Here is a 21,467-nt window from a genome sequence, read left to right on the forward strand (position 1 = left end):
TGTGGGAAGGTGGGGTAAAGGGTAGAAGTTGGGGACAGTGTAGAGGAGCCGGCCTGAGCCATTTGCTATCTTCACCCTGGCCACTAGGGGTCTCTGTAGATCCACCTCCTCCGTGGATCAATTGACTCAGACCAGCTCATCAAAGTCTCCCAAGAGGACAGTTTTGGGCCAGGGGAGGGCGTAGGGTGAAAGTGGGTTCTGAGAACCCTAAGCCTAGGGTTCATGATCTTGACTTTGGTGCTTCCCATCTGAATTATGTACCGGGCATACAGAAGAACCACTGGATCTCTTCTCTTGACCTAGCTTGGTTATGGGTTTGTGTTGATTATTTTGTGGTTTGTTTTGTTGGTCCTGGGGCTTGAATTCAGGGCCTGGGTGCTCAAGGCTAACGCTTTACCACTTGAGCCACGGTATCACTTCCGGCTTTTTCTGAGTAGTTTATTGGAGATAAGAGTCTCACAGACTTTCCTGACTGGGCTGGCTTCGAACTGTGATCCTCAGATCTCAGCCTCCTGAGCAGCTAGGATTACAGGTGTGAGCCACCAGTGCTTGGCTTTGTTTGGGTTTTTTGGGGGGGGGGGTCTGGTCGTGGGGTCATGGGGCCTGAACTCTGGGCCTGGGTGCTGACCCTCAGCTCTTCAGCTCAAGGCTAGCACTCTACCACTTGAGCCATAGCGCCACTTCCGGCTTTTTTCTTTTTGCTTATGTGGTGCTGAGGAATTGAACCCAGGGCCTCGAGCATGCAAAGCAAGTGCTCTACCACTGAGCTACCTTCCCAGCCCCATTTGGGGTTTTTTAATAAGAGTAAGAAGGCTCTTTATTTGAATGCCGCAACACTGGCCAACATATTACTAAGTGCATGGTAGGTGTTTGGTGAATATCTGGACCGAGAGGGGGTGGGGGTGGGGAGGGTGGGGGTGTGCTGGGTGAGAAGCTTACTTCTGCCCCCGGACACCCTTCCTGGCAAGTTCTAGCAGATCCAGAGTCCAATCTTAGGCCAAGAAAAGCTAGGTTCGCAAACTCAAGGAAACCAAGCACATCTAAACAAGCCGCCTAGCCTGTGCTTGCTCCGCTTCTGTTGGGGGGCTGTGGCTTCAGGGGACAGGGAGCTCAGATCTGTGGGGACAAACAGCAGCTGCTGCTCTTAAGGAACATTCCTTCTCAGGAGAGAAGCTCTCTGGTTTCTCTGGCCTGACGGTGACAACAACCACCACCCCTTGATCTTCTGGCCCTGTGGCTAGGGTTAAGAACTTGAAGAAAGACAGCTGTAATGCCTATGACCCGAATTAGGCAGCGGGAACTCAACCTGAGTGTCTTCTTTCCACCTAAGCAGAGATCCTTCTAAGGTGGGTCACTCGGCCCCGCCCCACTTGATCTTCAAACTCACAAATGAGGCGGTGTCATGGGGCACAAGCCCTACATCCCAGCTGGACTGACTGACCTCCATGACACTTACCCCCTGCCGACTACTTGGAAGCGAGTTGATGAGCCCCATTACGCCCAGTTCCCATCAACTAGTCTCTGAATCCAGGAGTAATAATCAGCCAGGTCATTTCTCCCCACTTGGGACCTAGGAGGCCTTGCTCCCCTTTTTCAAGAGTTACCCTCCCCCCAAAAACCCTCATCAGATCATAAGAAGATAGGCGCTGGAGTAGCCCATTTTAGACTGTGTCACTTAGGACATGTGTGATTTGGGGCCAGTGTCTTTATTTCTGTCAGTATAAAAAGGAGGAAATATTGTGCTTGTTGAAGTCTTATTAAACAGAAAGCACCTAGCACATACTGTGTTTGAGACAGGAGCACTCAATGAACGTGGGTGGTCTCTCTCTGTCAATTCATCCTCTTTCAGCCATCCAAGATGTAGCTATTCCATTAATTGGCTCCCCAATGTGTCTCCAGCCCTCACCCCTGCTTCTCCATTTCCTTTAAAATCTTTAGCAGTTGGCCATCATGATCAGCCTCAAAATATATCCCCTTTCTCATAATTCTGGTTGCAAGATACTCGATTATTCTATTTTGAGGTTAGGGACTGTGTCACATCCATTGGTAAGCCGTAGAACTCGGAAGGGTCCATAGGCGTTTCAATGAAGACGCCACGCACAAGTGAACAGTCCTCTCTGTCTCCTTCTCTCCTGGGATTCCGATAGCCACAGTTCCTTAATTTCATTCAGACTCTTTCTGTACCAGGCTACTCACTGTTTGATAAGTCACTAATTCCCAAGACTCCCCTAGGAAAGTCCTCACAAGGCCAGTGAAAAGCAGCGTCTCCCAAGGCAATGCATAGAATCCTCCCTCTGCCCACCTAATCCACACTGAAATTTGTCCATCCTGACGCAGGGCAGGGACGGACCTGGCCATGAATGTCACAGGCAGGGTCTCGGACCTGGGCTGTGTGAGGTAGAAGAAGGATGGTCAGGACAACCTCAAGCCACACATGTGATTTGCTCTGTCCAGATCCCCTTCCTGTGGCTCCTCTCCCATCTCTTTAGCTGGCCCACTTCTGCCCTGCTTCAGTACACTGGGTCCTGAGCATCCTTTGATTGGCATAATTGAGATTCAGATGTGACTCACAGCACCTCCCCTACCCCTGGATGGGGAGCTCCTCCCAGATATTTATCTGTGTGGTCCCAGGACCTAGCACAATGCATATACAAGCTTGGTGATTGAATTCAAACTGTCTCACCAGGCACCAGTGGTTCACACCTGTAATCCTAGCTACTAAGGAGGCTGAGATCTTGAGGACAGAGGCGATAAAGTCTATGAGACTCTTAACTCCAAAGAGCCACCCCCCCCCCCAAAAAAAAAGCTAGATGTGGAGAGTTGTGCCTCTGGGTAGAGCACCAGCCTTGAATGAGAAAGCTAAGGAACAGAGGTCAGGCCCTGCATTCAGTACCAGCACAAAACCAAGTGAACAACAAACGGTGTCTCCTATCTATTGGCCTGCAAAAGTAGGGAATCTAAATCTCCACTGGAAAGAGGGAGAGCTGGGTTCTCTCTGGTGGGGTGGTTTAGTTCATGGTCTTTAGCAAGGATAAGAGAACCCAGAGCTGAAGCCTAGGATGAATGTGGTACTACAGAAGTTGGCCCTGTAGAAATGAAGGTTACTGTGTACAGGCAGGACAGAATGACATTCTATTGAGGTGGACAGAACCAACGACAGTGAATTAGTGCAAACCTTTGAAAGTTTTTTTTTTTTTAAAGTTCTGCATGGTAGAAGCAATCTCCCTCGTTTCCTCCCTTCATTCCACCCCCACAGAGAAAAATCCACATACGGAACTGGAAGGCCAAACTGGGAATATACTCAAACCCCACAGAGCAAGCTGGATAATACAACAGAGCATCTGGGAGTAGAGCTGTCATTTGGAAAATAAAAATGTCTCCCACTTTGTGACACAAGACTGGATGATGAGTACATGGGGAAAACTATGAGCCAGCAGTTTACAACAAAGCTGGTCGGCAGCCAGGTTGTTGATCTGGAGGGTCATGTTCCAAAGGGGCGATGTCCTTCCTCAAGCCAGGCTGGTACTCAGGGGAGCTATTTCAGGCTGGGAGGATTAAGGTCAGATGGACCATGACGAATGTACACACACACACACACACACACACCCCTCAATTCTTCCTTATACCCCTCTTTCCGTCCTTATACCGGCTCCTGAGACCTTCTTGGAATAAAAGTCTCTCATCCCAGGTCCTTGGTACCCCAGGGTCTCCTTCCTGGATGAGATCATACAAGCCATCTCTAGCCCCACTTAGTGAGATGGAGGATGGGGTCAGCATAGGACACTTCCTACTTATTTTCTTCTCCAAGTTCACACTTAGATCACCCATTCACGTTTTCCTCTTCCTTTGGCTGCCATTCATCTTTCCATTCTTTCTGTCCCTGTGTTCTCAGTGATTATCTTCCTTTGCCTTGGTCTGTCTCATTCCATCTCTTTCTCCTTGTTACCCTTTATCGATCATACTTTAGCTTCCACCCCCTGAATGTTAATCCTCTATTTTTGTCTTCCTTTCTTTTTCCCTTCCTTTTGTTTCCCTTCCCTTCCTTTCTTTTCTTTTCCTTCCATTCCCTTTCTTTCCTCCAATTATTTTTCCTCTTTTGGTCTTCTCTTGTCTGTCCACCTGTCTATCTGTCTCTCTTATCACAGTACTTCTTTCAACCAGAAGCTTGTAGCCACTGATGAACCACAAGACCCTTTGGGCACAGCTGGAATCTCGAGGGAAAGGACAAGAAGATTCTGAATAGGTCTAGTTTACGAGAATATTAGCAAGCAGAAGGCTGGGCGGCTGCCTTTTATTTTTCAGATCTGAAATAAAGTGATTCGATGATTTCCAATAGAAAATGTCTTGTCCACTCCAAAAAAAAAAAAAAAAAAAGGTGTTATTCAGGAGAGACAAGTGAGACTGAAGTGAAGGATCTCCTCTCAAGTCACGTGGGATGTTGCACCAGTGGCCTGCCATCGGTTGAGAGAAAACAAGGCCCGTTTTTGAGGTCCTGGGGTTTGAACTCAGGGCCTGATGCTTGCTAGGCAGGTACTCTTATCACTTGAGCTATGTCCCCAGGTCTGAAAGATCCATTCTGGACAGGGGGTGGGGATGGGGCTCCATGGGTGCCTAGACTTGGAAGTGATTTGACGGGGAAGACAGGTATGGACAGTGAAGGTATCTCTTGAACAGATGGGCCTGGAGGAATGGTCGTGACCCCTTCACTAATCTTACTGGCCCAGGAAGGAAGGCTGAGAGCAGCTAGAAGGAGGCCTTGAATGTCAGGTAGGGAGGGGTAAAAGCTCGGGGTCTTTGAACAGAATGACCTGCACAGGGCTTCAGGAGGAAGCTTCAGTCAGCCGCAGGAGCTGAAGAGGCGAGTGGGTGTGGAGGAGGCGAGTGGCTGTGGGTGGAGCGGGGCTGAGGGAGGGCTGGAGAAGACAGGAGGCGGGTCAGGAAGCTGCTGTAGCAGCCCACGTGCAATTACCTTATTTACCTACTGAAGCCTGAATGAAAGAGGCAAGGAAGGGGTGGCAGTCAGAGGAAATGAGGGGGAGAGTTTGGATAATACTAAATAGGTACCCTTTCATCTCTTTTTCAGTGTTTTTTTTGTCTTTACCCAGTTGTCTGACTTCCCCTTTGCCTGTGGCTCAGAGGCCTTTCTGCTGGAAATACCCTAGGGCCTGACCCCCATGGCTGGCAGGGATGGGAATCAAAAAGTTCTTCCTGCTTTCCTCAAAGCTCAAAGGCCCCTGAATGCTGACATTCTCCCCAGAGAGCTGGCTTTCCCGCTGCATCAGTTCTGGAGACCTTGAGCCTCTAGAGCCTACATTACCTTTCTCTGCACAGCCTTGCTCCTTCAGTAACCCTGCTTCCCACAATCTCACTGATCAGCCTCAGACCCTCCGCTCTGAGGAGCCACGGTGGCTGGGAAAGCCATCTGCCCCTCCTTCCTTTCCTCCTGCTACCTTGGTACATTCCCAACTCCAGAGCTCTAGGTAGTCAGAGAGCCCAGGAGTGGGAAATCCGGTGCCTCTCTAAGGACCTGATTATTTCCAAAGACTTGTGCTAATTTTCTGATATGATCCTCACATCTCTGGGAGGCACTAAATCCTCATTACTTTTCCTGACCGATGCATTCTAATTAGATCAACACTTAAAAAAAATTCACAATAGCCACAGGATGGCTTTCCATCTCATTAACTCCTTACTTATTATTTTCATGAAAATTACTGATAAAAATGTGCATCTCCATTTGGTGAGGCCTCGCAGCCTCCTCAGCTCCTATCTTCCATCTCTCCCGTCACCAGGGCTGCGCAGCGTCACCATGGTAACCCACAATAATAGAAACTAATAAATTACAAACGAGATGCTCGTTGAGCAATTATTGTCCTCTTTTATGCAAGTTTCTTGCTAATTTTGATCATAAGGGAAAGTACAATAAGACTCTGAAGGAATGAGTCTATTTCAAGAGAATATTAGCAAGCAGAAGCCTGGGCTGCTGTTTTTAGATCTGTAATAAAGTGACTTGGTGATTTTGAGCACTAGAATGAAGAAATAAACTTCTTGCCCAGTGTCCTGTGAGGTATGCACTCTCCAGTCCCACAGAGAGGCCACCAGGGTGGGTTTGGTGTGATATGGAAGGGATCTCTGGAGATTCACGCTGTCACAATGTGCAGGGCACAGCTGGCCATGTCCAGGTTAGCCTGTCCCTCTCCCTGCCCTCAACCAACCTCCAGGTCCTAGCAGGGTAGAGCTAAAAGTGGCATACCTCCTAGGCATCCTTTCTAGCCATCCATTCTTATGAAGTTTACCTGTATCCCACAGTGTGCAGCCTAACAAGCAGGCCACTGTGAGCTTTCCAGGGGTCTTCATGTGGATTGTTTAGACTCAGGAGCTCAGTGAGAAGGGATGAAAATGGTAACCGTACGGTTTACATAGATACCAGTGAGTGTGGGAATAATAATCGGGTAGCTTTCTCAGTTGGTAGACTCTGGGAAGACATTCTGTCCTAGAGAGGAGTTCCATTCTTTTCCATGTGCCTCAGACACCATTTCCTCCCTTCTCAGTTTGGAGGGTGAAGATAGCATTTGAAAAGGATGCATCTGGAAGGTGTGTGTGTGTGTGTGGGTGTGTGTGTGGTGGGGGAAGGAGGGGAGCTGACATGCCATCTGCAGTGGCCCTGAAACTTGGCAGGCCAGAAGTGCAGAACTCCAGTGGCAGGGTAAGAAACTGGAGAACCATCAGGGAGCAAAGTCTTCTGGATGCTATCTCCATCTGTTAGATGGGCAGGATTTGGACAAGGACCACTTTCCCTAAAGCCTCCTTCTCAGGAATTCAGAGTTCACAATTCAAGCCCTTGAGAGAAGCCAGGAGGATGAATCTCATCCTCAGCTCCTCCTCTGGGCAGCTTTCCATATTCTTAACCATGAGATCATTCGCTTTGTTGGGAAACCTTGGGCTGGGAAGTCAGGTATTTCTTTCGACATTCTCCCCTCTGATATGATTTCTATAATTTTTCAGTCCTAGAGAAGGTTGATGCCCCTGGAATTGGTGGTGGGATCTGTAGATGGAAAGGACTGTGCTAGCCAGGTATAGTGGTGCATACCTATAATCCCAGCCTTACCCAGGCTGAGGCAGGAGAAATGCGAGTTGGAGGCCAGTTTGGGACTAATAAAGGAATCATGAATTAAGTAATAGTAAGAGTGGGTCATGGAGAAAGGATCCAGTGAGTTGAATCGCCTTGGTCACACTCCTGGCTTAGAACACAGAACGGAAACTGTATGTATTACCTGTGAGTGAAGGTTTATGGAGGGTTGGTTGGGGGAGTAGGGCCCCCCAAGGTCATTCCTGAGCAGGTTATCACTGTGCATCTTGGTTTTGAGGCAGGTGATATAACGGTTGCAAAAGTCCTTGCAGAGTTCATTGACTTTCTCCAACTCCAGCAGGTGGATCCTCAGGACCTGGATTGCCTTCACCATCTGGGGAGAGGGAGGAGCAGTCAACCCAGGTGTCCACATTTCACTTCCCCTCCCCGCCGGGACCCCTTGATCGCAACCACAGCAAAGACAGAGGAGTCGCTATCCTGCATCCTGCTTGTGCTTTCTCATCCACATGATTTAAATTCTCCTTACGGCCTCTTTGCTGATTATTCGCTTGCTTTGAGCCCATGGTTATCACAGCTGTTTCTGAAGCAATTGTGCCATCGTGAGAACAGCGTTGAACTTAAGAGATAGAAGGCCAGGTCCCAAGCTTCTGGCCTCCAATTTACTATCTGAGTGACCTTGGGCGATTTGCTTAAGCTCTCTGTGCCTTAGTGTCTGACAAATGGGGATAATTATACCCTCCCTGACGACTTTACAGGTTCTTTGAGGGGATCAGAGGAGGGGGTGTCCAGGATGGCTCACTCTAACGTGTGAAGTACTGAGCAAGCAGAAGGAAGATTGCGATCAGAGTTTCTTGTAAGTGCCTCAGAGGTCAGGGACTGTCTGTTCTTAAACTTGTATTCTAAGTGCTTCATGTGATGTGGGCTGCCTGGTGGATACTCCATTGATACTTGCTGACGGACTGAATAATCCAGTATGCTTTAGCAGGCACCAGATACCAATGGTGTGCTTTCTGTGCCCTTTGGATTGGTGTGGCTGGGCCTCTGCCTCTTTGTGGGGACCTTCTTAACCCTAACATGGCAACAAGTGACTTTGGCATTGATGTTTGCACTTTGTTACTAACATGAAAAGAAAATAGGATGGGAAGGTACAGGAAGCAGAGGGTTAAAAAAGAAAGCAAAACAAGAATCCTATCTTTGACCCAATCACCCTGAAAGAAGGATTTCTATATGTATAGAATTTAACTTCCTCCCTCCCTCCCTTCTTCCTTCCCTCCCTTCCTTCCTTCCTTCCTGCCTTTCCTCCTTCTTCAGTATTGGAGATTGAGCTCAGGGACCTTATGTTTTGACTCGCAGCTCTTAGTTTTAATTTAACCTACTTTCAATAATCTTGTTATTATACTTCGGTTTCCTGATTTTTTTTTTCTTAGCTGACCAAATGGAGTTTTCTAATTGTTTTCTTGGTCTGGGAGCTTTGCCAAGGCAGAGATGGCATCTAATTTGGCCACCATGTTATCTCTAGTACTAATAAATTATTTGTTGAATGGGTGAAAATTAGTAATTTTTTCAGGTGATACATATTATTCCATGTGTATGTCTTATTTAACCAGTTATCTGTTGCTGGGCATTTAGATGATATCCAATTTTTCAGTTTTCAAAATCAGAGTTACAGAGAAGTTGAGGTCAAATTCAGTAGTAGAATACTTGGTTAGTATGCATGGGCCCCGGGTTCAATCTCCAGTACCACACAAGAAAAGATTATACCAAACATTTTCTAAGTGTGAAGTCCTCCTCTGCCCTGGGTTCCATATTATTTCCTTAGGATAAATTCCCAGTGGTGACAGGGAGAAAATCTCTAAACATTCTTTTAGAGCATGATAAAGCCCAATTTCTTTTTAACAGGGGTTTGTTTGTTCAAGTGGTAATGAAGAATTAGATATCTATAAACAAAAACAAAAGCAAACAAATCAAGTTAAATTTCACATCTTCTACAAAAAGTTACCCAAAATGAATCCGAGACCTAGATGTAAGAAATAAAACGATAATCCTTTTAGAAGAAAAAAATGGAAAAAAAGAAAATCTTCAGAAACTATGGTTCAACAAAGAAGTCTTAGACCTGACATGAAAATCACGATTTAGAAATGGAAAACATCTTACTCTTCAAAATTAAAAAGGTTTGCTCTTCAAAAGATCCCGTGAAAAGTCCGGTACCAATGGCTCATGCCTGCAAACCAAACTACTCAAGAAGCTAAGAGCTGAAGATCACAGTTCAAAGCCAGTCCAGGGAAGGAAAGTCTGTGAAACTTTGATCTCCAGTTAGCCAGCAAAAAGCCAGACGTGGAGCTGTGGCTTAAGTGGTGAGTGCCAGCTTTGAGTGAAAAGGCTAAGGGACAGTGCCCAGGTCCAGAGTTCAAGCCTCAGTACCAGCAGCAAAACAAAACAAAACCCTGTAAAGAGAATAAAAGACTATGGATTGGGATAGAATTTTGACAAACCACATACTTGACAAAAGACCTGTATTTAGAAGATATAAAGAACTCCCAAAACTAAACAGCAAAATAACGAGCAACTTAATTAGAACAAGGGCAAAAGACAGGATCAGACATTTTATTGAGGAGATGTACAGATGGTAAATAAGCTCGTGAAAAGATGTTCAATGTCATCAGCCATTAGAGAAATGCAAATTAAAACCACAATGAGATATCACGGTGTACCCCAAAGTATAGTTACAACAAAAAATAATGCTAACCCCACATGCTGGAGAGGAACTAGAATTTAGGTCACTCATACACTGCTGGTGGGGATGTTAAGTGGTACAACACCCATGGAAAACAAGATGGCAATTTCTTACAAAATTAAGTATATGCATACCACGTGACACAGCCATGGCATTCTTGTACACTTATTCCAGAGAAATAAAAATGGACACCCAATAAAAAATGTCCATTTATTCACCAAATCCCCATATGTGAATGTTCAAAGTAGCTTTATGTCTAATAGCCCCACACTAGAAATAACCCACATTCCATACCATGGAATACAATTTTTTAAAAAGGCATGAAATAGTGATACATTCAACAGTGTGGATGTATCACAAGGCAGTTGAGCTGAGAGAACAAAAAAACAGTCTGAAAGAATCCTATAATAACTACACAATGCCATTTATATACCATTCTTGAAAGGACAAAAATTATAGAGACGGAGTCTAGTGACTGACAGGTGGTACAGTGGAGGAGGGAGGGAGGAAGGGACTCTGTACCCTGATTGTGACAATGTCTGCGTGTCTAAATGTGATCAGCTTGCATAGAATCCAGCACACCTAGGTATACACACACGTGTGTGTGTAAAACAGGCAAATTTGAATAAAGTTGAAAGCCTATTCCTTTAAAAAAATTATTTTAAGCAGTTGGTCAAAGAGGTTTCAACTCAACATGTCAGTTTACGAGTGTGATGCATCTTGACCAATGTCAACTCTTGGTAGGTCATTCCTGTTGGTGAAATTGTGCAACAGTGATGCAAGGAGAGACACATGATCCCTCCTTATGAATTCTTACAACTGCATGTGAATTCATAATTATATCAGAATTAAAGATAAAAAGATGTGGAGGAAGCCTTATTGCTTTTCTATATTTAGTTATGTTGACTCAGGTAATACATGGGGGTCTTTGTTTAATCCCACTCTCCCAGCATTTGTTAGCATCTTGATGCCTGTGAAAGAGCTCAGACAGTATTAAAAAAAGAAGGAAGGAAGGAAATCTCTCCCTGAGAATTTTGGCTGTGAGATGCGTATAGGGCCATGTGGCTAACAGGCAGGAGGAGTCTTGCCCTTCTCTGAGTCTCGTTGACATTTCAAGTTGAGAGCCCATATTCCCTAGGCTGGGTTTGTGGGCAAGGACTGAGCTCCGTTAATTAAGGGGTTTTGGAGTATTAAATTAGGCTAATTCTGGAAGTGGAGGTGTGCCTCAAAGTGATAGCACACCAGCCTTGAAAGAAAAAGCCAAGTGAGAGCGTGAGACCCTGAGTCCAAACCCCAGGATGGGCACACAGAAATACTGGACTCATTGTTATTCATAAACAGAAACTTCAGAGTTGTAGGACTTCATACAGAGCTCAGCTACCAAGTCTCATCCTGTGGAGAGACAGAGAGAATGGATGGTTCTAGGTAAGGGGAGAATGGTGACATCAGTATGGATCATTTGGAACAAAATGTGAAATTAAGTATTTAATAAAGAATTGCTCTTGTTTAAATTTTTGCCTTGATTTTCATCACAAAGATTTTGGCTTCTACCTCTCTGAATAGTGTAAGGTGCTTAATAGACACTTGTTGATGGAGCAATAGCAGTGCCTAACATTTTGTTATGGATTGGCAGGTCAAGCCATTCCGTGTCTCACCCTATTTATTCCTGACAACCACCTTTGCAGGTCAGTATCCTTATCGTTCAGATTTGATATGTAAAGAAGCTCAAGTTCAGAGATATTGAGTTTTTCTTCCTTAAAAGTCACATGGCTGGGAGGTGATAGGAAAGCACATTACTGTATACCCACACCAGACTCCAAGGATTCATATAGACAGAGAAAATGTTGAGGTAAAGGGTGGATGAGTTGGGAGAGAGGGCGGAGCTCAGTGTCAGGGAGTGCAGGGTTCTAGCAAACCAAATAGCTTTGCGACATTAAAGATTTTTTTCCAGTGCTGGTGATCCAACCCAAGGCCCTTTGAAAGCTCTGCAAGATATTGCTAAACAGTATCTCCAGCCCTTCTGTGCTGCATTTTTAATCAATATTCTATTGATTCATTTATTTTAAAATCTTCTTGTGAAGTAATACACCCTCACACACAAATATATGCAAATATATTCACACAGAGAAAGTGAACAAACAGCCCTGTATGCTTATTTCAAGTGCATAGCCAATACTTCCTGATTAGCAAAAATTAGAAAATTTAGATACCTGAAATAAAAAGTAAAATATACCCAGAATGCTTTGCTTAAGTGCAAAACATGCGCAGTGTGTTGAAATTAGACCTTGTGTGGAGTGGTCAAAGTGGACCTATCTTGGGTCTGACAAAGTGCAGCTGAAGGATTAGTTTTTTATGGGCTAATAGAATTGGTTTAAAGATTTAATAAGGTAGAGTAAATCATAATGGTACTCTGAGGCAATGAATATGTACGACCTCTTCAATATTAGAGAAAAAGATGGGTAATATCATTCAATTGTGTGTGTGGGGTATACTGCTTCTCGAGCAGAAAGCCTGTGGGGCTTACTGCCAGACAGGCTGGTTGTGAAGCCAGGCCCGCTGTGTGCTCTTTGGGTGCCAATAGGCAAATTCTATTATTCCTTAGCCTCAGTCTCTTCGTTTGTAAAGTGGGGGTGGTAAATATTTCTGACTCACATGACTTAGCAAGGGCTACCAGATACCAACAGGAAAATGCTTTGTAAGTCTCAGGGAAGCAAATGGATTTGTCTAAAAAAAAATCTTTTAATAATTTCTAATGTTTCCTTGGCGTTTCCTGTTGCTACTCTCTATTCAATAATTCCCTCCATCCCTTTGTGTTTAGTAACACATCATCTATCATGTACGGTTAAAATTTGCATTTTTGGCTCTACATCAGAAAAAAATGTGCTGGTTTATTTAACAATATCTCTTCTCTTCTTCGCTTTTCTTTTTAGTTGGTTACAGGGCTTGAACCCTGCCCTGGGTGCTGTTTTTGAGCTGTTTTGCTCAAGGCTAGTGCTCTACTACTTTAAGCCACAGCACCACTTCTGGTTTTCCGGTGGTTAATTGGAGATATGAGTGTTATAGACTTTCCTGCCCAGGCTGGCTTTGAACTGTGATCCTCAGATCTCAGCCTCCTGAGTAGCTAGGATTTCAGGTGTGAGCCAACAGTGCCCAACTTATTTAACAATATCTCTAAATGACTTTGATCATATAAAAATTATTACAGGGGCTGGGAAGGTGGCTCAGTGGTAGAGTGCTTGCCTTGCATGCATGAGGCCCTGGGTTCGATTCCTCAGCACCACATAAGCAGAAAAAAGCTGGAAGTGGCGCTGTGGCTCAAGTGGTAGAGCACTAGCCTTGAGCTGAAGAGCTGAGGGACAGTGCTCAGGCCCAGAGTTCGGGCCCCACGACTGGCAAAAAAAAAAAAAAAAATTATTACAGAGCAATAACAATGCCACTTAATTTAACATCATCACCAGGTGAGATGATGAATGTGTTCTTAATTTCTCTGCCAGGTTTTGCTCTATCTTTCAGATTCTCTACCTCCTTATTTTTTTCCTTCTTCTTATTTTTTATTGTTATTATTAAGGAGTTGCACAGGAGGTTACAATTCCATAAGTCAGGCTATGAGTACAGTGCTTCTTGAGAAATGTTATAGCCCCTTCTCTTTCTAAATAAAGATCCAGCCTTCCTCAGGTGCCAGTAGCTCATGCCTGTAATCCTTGCTACTCAGGAGGCTGAGATCCTGAAGCCAGCTAGAAGCCAGCCCAAGGAAAGAAAGCCTTTAGAGTCTGATCTCTAATTAACCAACAAAAAGTCGAAAGGAGAGATATGGTATGAATGACAGAGTGTCAATTTTGAGCTAAGGGACTGTTTGCAGATCCTGAGATCAAGCCCCAGTACTAGTGAACACACCTGTGCATGCATGCACGCACGAGCACACACACACACACACACACACACACACACACACACACACACAAATCTAGCCTTCTTCTAAGAGGTCCTCTTGAAAATAGCAAAGCAAGATGGAGCCTCACATTTTCATGACGCAGCACTGTATAAAAATCCATAGTCCCAGGAAAATACCAAGATAGGGGCTTCTTATTTTCTTTTTTTTTTTGGGGGGGGGTCTGGTCGTGGGGCCTGAACTCTGGGTCTGGGCACTGTCCCTCAGCTCTTCAGCTCAAGGCTAGCACTCTACCACTTGAGCCACAACGCCACTTCCGGCTTTTTTCTTTTTGTTTATGTGGTGCTGAGGAATCAAACCCAGGGCCTCATGCATGCAAGGCAAGCACTCTACCACTGAGCCACCTTCCCAGCCCACAGGGGCTTCTTATTTTCAATGAAATTACATGTTATGCTGCCTTGAATCTATTATTTGCTGTCTGGACACTTTGAACAAGTTGCTTGAACTTTATCTGTCCAATTTGGGATGATGGTAATTCCTACACATTTAAAAGACGGTGTATGCAAATGTTGTGGACATACAGTAGGGTCCTCAGTATATGCGGATTCTTCTTGCCAATGTGGCCTCTCCACCTCAATGTTCTTTTCTAAATGGCTGCTTCTTTGGTAGGATGTGGCCTCTTGGCTTGATAATAACTCCTTACCTTTCCAAACATTTGTATACACAGCACTTTACAATTTACAAAAGGCTTCTGTCTCCATGATCTTGTCTGAGTTTCATCACCACAGGGATACAGGCAAGGTTGTCAATCACTCTTCTAGAGATTAGGAGATGGAGGCTTAGAGATTAGATAACCTGCTCAGTTCCTTGCCAAGGGAGCGACTTCCTCCCTCCCCCCTCTCCTCTTCTGCAAATTGAGAAGCTGGGACTATTCTCCCTCACTTACAGAAGAAGGAGTTTATATAAACACACATTCCTTAATGTGCTCTGACATTTCCTGTGTGTCACTGGGGAAGCCAAACTCAAATCTAATCAGGAATTTTTCCAGCCTGGGCAAGCTTGGCTTGACCCAGTTGGAAATGTGGGGTCACTAGGCTAAAAAGTGGAACATGGAGGCAAGGTGACCCCGAGGGACTGGAGGACTGCCAGAATGGGACTGAATGAACATTTTACGGAAGCTTCATGCATGACAAGTCAAATCAGGTTGCTTGAATCAGGAACCCAGAATTTGGAGAAGCCATAGAGAGTCTTGAGAACAAAGCCTCAGAATTTGGGGAGTTAGATCCACTTGATTCAAGTCCTAGCTATGCAACTTATTGTCTAGAGAATCCTGGGCCTTTCATTTCTTCTTCTATCTAAGCGAAGGGACTACTGTGAGAATCAAATAGCAAAGTAGGGTAACCAAAGAAAATGGAGTTTGGAGGCTGTCTTTAGTCTTTTGCTGCTCCACAGTGACACCTTAAACAGTTAACTACCTGTAAAGTAGGAAAATACCCTTGACTCCTATGAACTGTGGCTCAATGACAGCCAGCTTGCCTAGCAGGTACAAGGCCCTGGGGTTGATCTCCAGCACCAATAGATAAATAAATAAATAAATAAATAAATGCGACTCTTAGGTATAACTGCTTGTTTAGTTAGTTGATGCTAGAGATTGAACCCAAGACTTCAAGCATGTTAGGCAAGTGAAAATTGGGCATAATATTATTAATATATGCCTTGTGGATTTGGAAAGAGGTTTAAGTAAAGTGTTTAGCTTGGTACCTGGCACCTGTTAAGAACTCTATAAATGTTAATTATTACCAGCATTGATTATTTTTATTTCCTTTCCCTTCCCTGGTGTCTGTAAGATCTTTAGCTCTTTTCTAGGTTTAAAAAATAAAAAAAAATAAAAAGCCTGGTTTGAGGCTGCAGAGAATGAATCTCCCAACAGGGCTGCCTGAGGTCTCTGTGGGCCTGCAGCCCTGGGCTGGATCCTTCACCGGCCTCCTCATTCCCAGCCTCCAGACTCTGGCTCTGCCTTTTCCAAGGGGCCCAGAGGCCTAGGGAGGCCCCCATTTTGGAGCTGTGGCTTTGTGGTCAGGCGGCAGCCATAATCTGTCCCTGGAGCCACAACCAGAGCCTCATTAAAACATGCCCATAAATGTTAAAAAATTTACACATAAAAAAATTCCATGCATGAAACTGAAACCGTACGTTTTACAGCTTTAGTTTGAAATCTTGCATAATATATAAAACCTTGGCCCTGCACCAAGGGCCCATAAATCAGATTTTATAAAACAAAAAGCTTTTACCTTTCAAAGGGGTTTGGGGAACTTGCAAATTTTACAAACTTAACCAACTGCCAGTCAGAGGCTGCTGGGTCCAAGGAGGGGATCTGGGGGCCAGGTGAGAAAGGTCTGGAGAGTGCTGGGAGGGGAGGAATTGGGGTTGACCTTTTTCTGGGGAACCCCCACTGGGAAATTCCAGCTTAGTCACCAGGAGGGTGGAAAGCTGCCACAGATGGTATGGAAATGGGGAGGTAAAAAGGGTGAGAGTTTGGGAACCTAGGGAAGATATTGGTGGCACTAGTTTGTTTCCAAGTGAGAGTTTTATTGCCACCGGGGGAGAAGGGAGGGGGAGCCACTGCAGAAGGAACACAAATCAGGTTCGGGTCCTGACAAGCCACATCTCTTCTGTAGATCTTGTGGCTGTCCAAATCCTAAGCAGTAAAAGGTGGAGTGGAGTGTGGGGCAAGGGCGGGGAGCCTGGAAGTTGGGGCAGGTAGACTTGCTTCTCTGCATCTTATGATTCCATATTCTACCCTGTAGGGGAGCTGTGACACAGCAGAGGGGGGGATTGATTGTTCCTCAGAAATCTACAGCTGAGGCCCCTCCCCCGCCCCCCCCATCTCTAGGGAAGTCTGGGAGCGCTGACTCAGCTGTTCTCATGGGGATTTGTCTGGAAAAGCAGCTCTGGGACACTGTGAGGAGCCTGGGAGTGTATGACTGGGTGGGGCTAAGTGGGTGGGAGAAAGCAGGGCAGGGGCAGAGAGGAGCTGGAGAGGCCAGGATCTGGGTATGGGGAGGGGATCTTGAGAGAATCACAGTTTAGGGGAACCGGAGTGCCCTCCTGACAATCCCATCTATGAAAGTCAATATTCAAGGGCAAAGGAAAGCCACCCTGACACACACATATATAAAAAATAAATCTCTCAATTATCTCAGCTCATTTGCTTGGGGTCCCTCATTTTATGTCCCTGCTCGGCTGCGCAGTATATCTGTCCGGAGAAAGAGTTACAGTCCGTTGGGCTACGTGTGCGGGGTTGTAAAAAATACAGATGCCAAATTAACTGGCTGTGGCACTCGGCAGCTGATTGAGCTGGTAATAACGTGATCTGACCTTTTTCTAATTTCTAATTACGTGCATCTCGGTTGTGCTGGCGACATGATTCTTGTTCTAATGATGATTCCTGTACCATCATCTCCCCTGCCCCACACAGGACCAGGGGCAGGGGTGGCAGAGGGCATTAATTTCCCTAGGCCCTTCCTCCCCCAAAAAGTTTCAGAGTCCTGGCCACATCTTTCTAGTGGCTAGGGGATGCTGTCAGAGAGTAGGAACACCTTGCATTTGAGATTAATCCTCCGATGCAAGGTATTTTTAAAGGCCAATTCCATAAGCCATCTCGTGGATTAATTTTTATGACCATATGAAATGGGTGCGTTATCTCTGCAGATGAGGAAACTGAGCTTCAAGGGACTCCCATCCATTACGGTCACACAGACAATAAATGATGACCCTAGGTTCAGGTCTTTTTGTCTCTAGGTCTTGTTCACATTTTCTGTTTGCCCCATCAATCAATCAATAATCTTTAACTTGTTAATTCATTTAGCTAACTTATTTTGGAAAATCTGGTCTATATGAACAGATAGATGGTCCAAAGATTACTCTATCAGCTGGACCATTCCTAGGCCCATCACCTGAGACAGGACCAGGGGACACTAGATACTTGAGGCCACTGAAGGTTCCATAACGTCTATGTCCCCAGGTCAGGCCTAGCACATGGTAGACACCAACCCAGTCTCATTAGATTGAATGGAGAAATCTGGTTACTTAAGTGATCAGAACCCTGAGACACCTGGGCAGGGCTGGCAAGAAAGAGCATGGAGCTGGACTCTTGTTTTTCTTTCAAGCTGTGCTGGAATGGGAAATTGTCTCCAGTGGGTCTTCCACAGCTCATATGGTACGTGAGGGTAGGCAGGGCAGGTGAGGTTTGGTCCCCAAGCATTCCCACCTCTTAAAGTTTAAATTCCTTCACACGATTAGGTCTAATTTTAGATCTTCCCTTACCAACATAGGTCTCAGTTTCTTTCTGTGTCAAGTAGAGCCCTAGCCCTTAGGTCTATTCCAGCTCCTGCATAAACGGCTGCTTCATTTTTGTGGCTGCCTGAATCTGGGTTTCTGAGAATCTGCTTCCTAACTTGTCTGATTCTGATTAGCCAAACAGCAGGGCAAGGCCAGACCTGCCTGCCCTTCACAATAACCAACTGGAGAATCTGCTTTCCTAAGGAATTCCAGAGATGGTGGGCTGACCACTTGGACAGTGGTGGGTTATTCAATCCCTGTTGGGGAAAAGGAGACGCCAGGGCCCAGCAGTGGTAGATTTGGGGGTGTTAATGCCTCTGCTAACACTCCTGACAGCCAGCCAGTGTTTACCCTCTGCCTGAGGCCTGCCCTGCTCTCTAAATGATGGCCCCATCACAGCCCTTCACAAATTTCCGGGCCACATGAGCTTTCCTAGTCACTCGCTTTTGGACTCCATAAAGTACCACATTTGATGCTGAGAGAAGCAGTGGTGTGGATAATTCACTGCCCAGAATAATACCAAAGTCATTTACATCTGTTCTGCAGATGCATCGTGTGTGTGTGTGTGTGTGTGTGTGTGTGTGTGTGTGTGTGTATGTGAGTTCTATTTTTCTTTCTTCCTTCTTCCAGCCACATTTGCTTTTCTCATTCTGTTCTCCTTTGGGGAGCAGCTACTGCCTAAAATTCTGGGTGTAAGAGGTCAGCATTATCATCAATCAGTGTGTGAAAGAGTTTTGCAGAGTTTCCAAATTTACCATGCATAATCTGGGCAATCCATCCTCACTAAAATCAGGAGCTGTGGTTAATAATTCCAGGAGGACTAATCAGGGTTCACAGAACAGCCATTCTAACACTTTCCCACCACGGAATTCCCAGGGGGTAAGACTAGGGTGTGCTCCAAGTTGTACAGCACTTGCCTAGCAAAGCACAAAGCCCTAAGTTCAAATCCTAGGATTGCAATAACAGCAACAAAGAATTCGCTGGTCTAGATGAGAATTTTCAGATTCTATATAACCTAAAGCCCACCAAATCTAACTAAAGAGGGAAGTTTCCCCAGGAGATGGAAATTGCAGGTTCACAGGTTCCCACCCTGAATTGAATCACAATTCTTTGGTGTGGTCAGGAACTGAGTCTTTTTTTTTTTTTCTGAGTCCTGGGACTTGAACTCATGGCCATGAGTTCAAGTGAGCTGCCCCTGAGCTTCTTTTGCTCAAGGCTAGGGCTCTATTACTTGACCATAGTGCCATTTCTGGCTTTTTCTGGGTAGTTTATCGAAGATAAGAATCTCACTGACTTTTTTTTTTGCCAGGACTAGCTTTGAACTGCAATCCTTAAATCTCAGCCTTCCGCGAAGCTAGTATTACAGACGTGAGCCACTAGCGCCTAACTGAGACTGTGTCTTTTAAGTTATAGAGATGATCAGAGTGACAAATAGTTTGGGAGACTAATCCATTGTGCCACCTCTGCTGGACCTCCTAGCATGACTGTGTCTCCAGATCTGTCCTATCATGTTTAGGAGTGCTTGTTATCCAACCCTCTGCACCACAGCCCATCCCCACCATCTTCTCCATGAACAGTCCCAGACTCAGAAGAGCTGCCTTCTACCCTCTGGCTGCTGGGCCATCCTTTCCTCTTGCCTGTACTGCAAGCTGGGGAGTAGTCAGATGCTTGGTCAATGGTGAGCAAAGGTGGGAAGAACGAGGCAGCAAACACCTGTGCCTAGAAGGCCTGGTTTTAGAACTTGGACATGTTTCTTAGCTGTAGAATGCTTCACAACTCCAAAGTTTTCACTGAATAAAGTAACGAAGGAAACATTTCTAGGGTGTTTTTAAGGGGAGATGAGCAGAGGTTAAGGAGGTTCTAGACAGGGGTTGGGGTGAAGGATCTTTACCAGATTGTCCAGTTCTGGGTCATCACTGAAGAAGGGTTTGTGCTCCTGTTCCTGCTGGTGGACAAAGTTCTCGATGTCCACGTCAAAGCTGGCGGAGGTGATGCACTCAGAGCCCTGGGTGGCCTGTTCACATTTCTCAAACAGCAGCGTCAGGAGCGGGAAGAGAGGGTGCCTGTGGGGACATCAAGAGCTCACACATGCGCACACACAGAGACCGTACTGCTGGCTGGACTATGATGTTTCCTTCCCATATCCCCATGCCTACTTCCTTCAACATCCCGCTCTTTCCCCAATTCCTAGGGTGAGCCTAGCCGGTATTATTTCCTTTCTTGGCCTCCCTCAGTTGGCTCCTACCTTTTCTCTTTGGTCAGACAGACAGTGATGTTTGGAGAGGTTCTTTCCCTTCAAAGAAGTAGGAATCCCTTTCTTTCTTTCCTTTCCTTTCTTTCTTTCTTTCTTTCTTTCTTTCTTTCTTTCTTTCTTCCTTTCTTTCTTTCTTTCTTTCCTTCTCTCATGTTGTCAGTTGTGGGGCTTGAACTCTGGGCCTGGGCGCTGTCCCTCAGCTCTTCAGCTCAAGGCTAGTGCTCTACTACTTGAGCCACAGCGCCCCTTCCAGTTTTTCTGCTTATGAGGTGCTGAGGAATTGAACCTTCATCCATACAAGGCAAGCACTCTACCACTGAGGCCACCTTCCCAGCCCGAGAATCCATTTCTTTTTCTTTGTTGTCATGGGGCTTGAACTTCGGGCTTAGGTGTTGTCCCTGAGCTCTTTTGCTCAAGGCTAGCACTCTTACACTTTGAGCTACAGCACCACTACGGGTTTTCTGGTGGTTAATTGGAGATAAGAGTCTTATGGACTGAGGTAAGTACTTTGGCTCAGATATATACATCATAAAACCACACACTCACACACACATACTGTCTGGAGCCAGCTAAGGGCAGCAGATGTGCACAGAAACTTGTGCATTGGCAAGTGTATGCAAGGGTAAAATGCACAAGCCCGAACGTTCATGGACACATCATGGGTGGATGTCTCCACTTGTCCTGTGTCTATAGGCAGACTCAGTTCAGATCAGGCATATCAATGACAAGCATCACATTTTCCATCACCAAACCTTAGCACAGCTGTAATTTGCATCATTATTTGTTCACTGTTTTCCTCCAAGACGGTCTCTCAATTTATGATTGTTGTAACCCTAGAATCTTACTTTATAAGCTCATACCAGGTGTTCAATCAATATTCGACGGCCAATTGACTAAGCCAATGAATGGAGTATATGCATGTGTGTGCACATGTGTGTGCACATGTGCACATGTTCCTGTGATATGGCTCTATGAGTCTTAACACCATCTGGAAGCTTCTCAGAATGCCTTCCACCTCCAAATATAAGCCTTTCATCCTTGAGTTGTCTGTTTTGTCATCTGCCTTCTTTTCTAGGTTGAGAAGGAATTAAGCCCACCTCAGTCACCCAAGATTCCAGCAGAGGCCTATGGACCCCATGAAATTTGTTGGATACATACA

At 45.4% G+C, this 21,467-nt stretch overlaps 1 protein-coding gene across 1 annotated transcript in view; it reads right to left on the bottom strand.

Annotated features, from left to right (window-relative positions):
• Positions 1–21,467, bottom strand: part of Pknox2 (PBX/knotted 1 homeobox 2) — a 78,638-nt gene that overhangs the window by 25,816 nt on the left and 31,355 nt on the right. The window contains exons 3-4 of the mRNA XM_013009566.1: positions 19,946–20,117; positions 7,275–7,463 (exon numbers count right to left, since the gene is read on the bottom strand). Coding sequence (XP_012865020.1) covers positions 7,275–7,463; positions 19,946–20,117 — 361 coding nt within the window. The remainder of the gene's footprint in view (positions 1–7,274; positions 7,464–19,945; positions 20,118–21,467) is intronic.

Source organism: Dipodomys ordii, unplaced genomic scaffold, assembly GCF_000151885.1.
Source record: "Dipodomys ordii isolate 6190 unplaced genomic scaffold, Dord_2.0 Scaffold10, whole genome shotgun sequence".
Taxonomy (NCBI): domain Eukaryota; kingdom Metazoa; phylum Chordata; class Mammalia; order Rodentia; family Heteromyidae; genus Dipodomys; species Dipodomys ordii.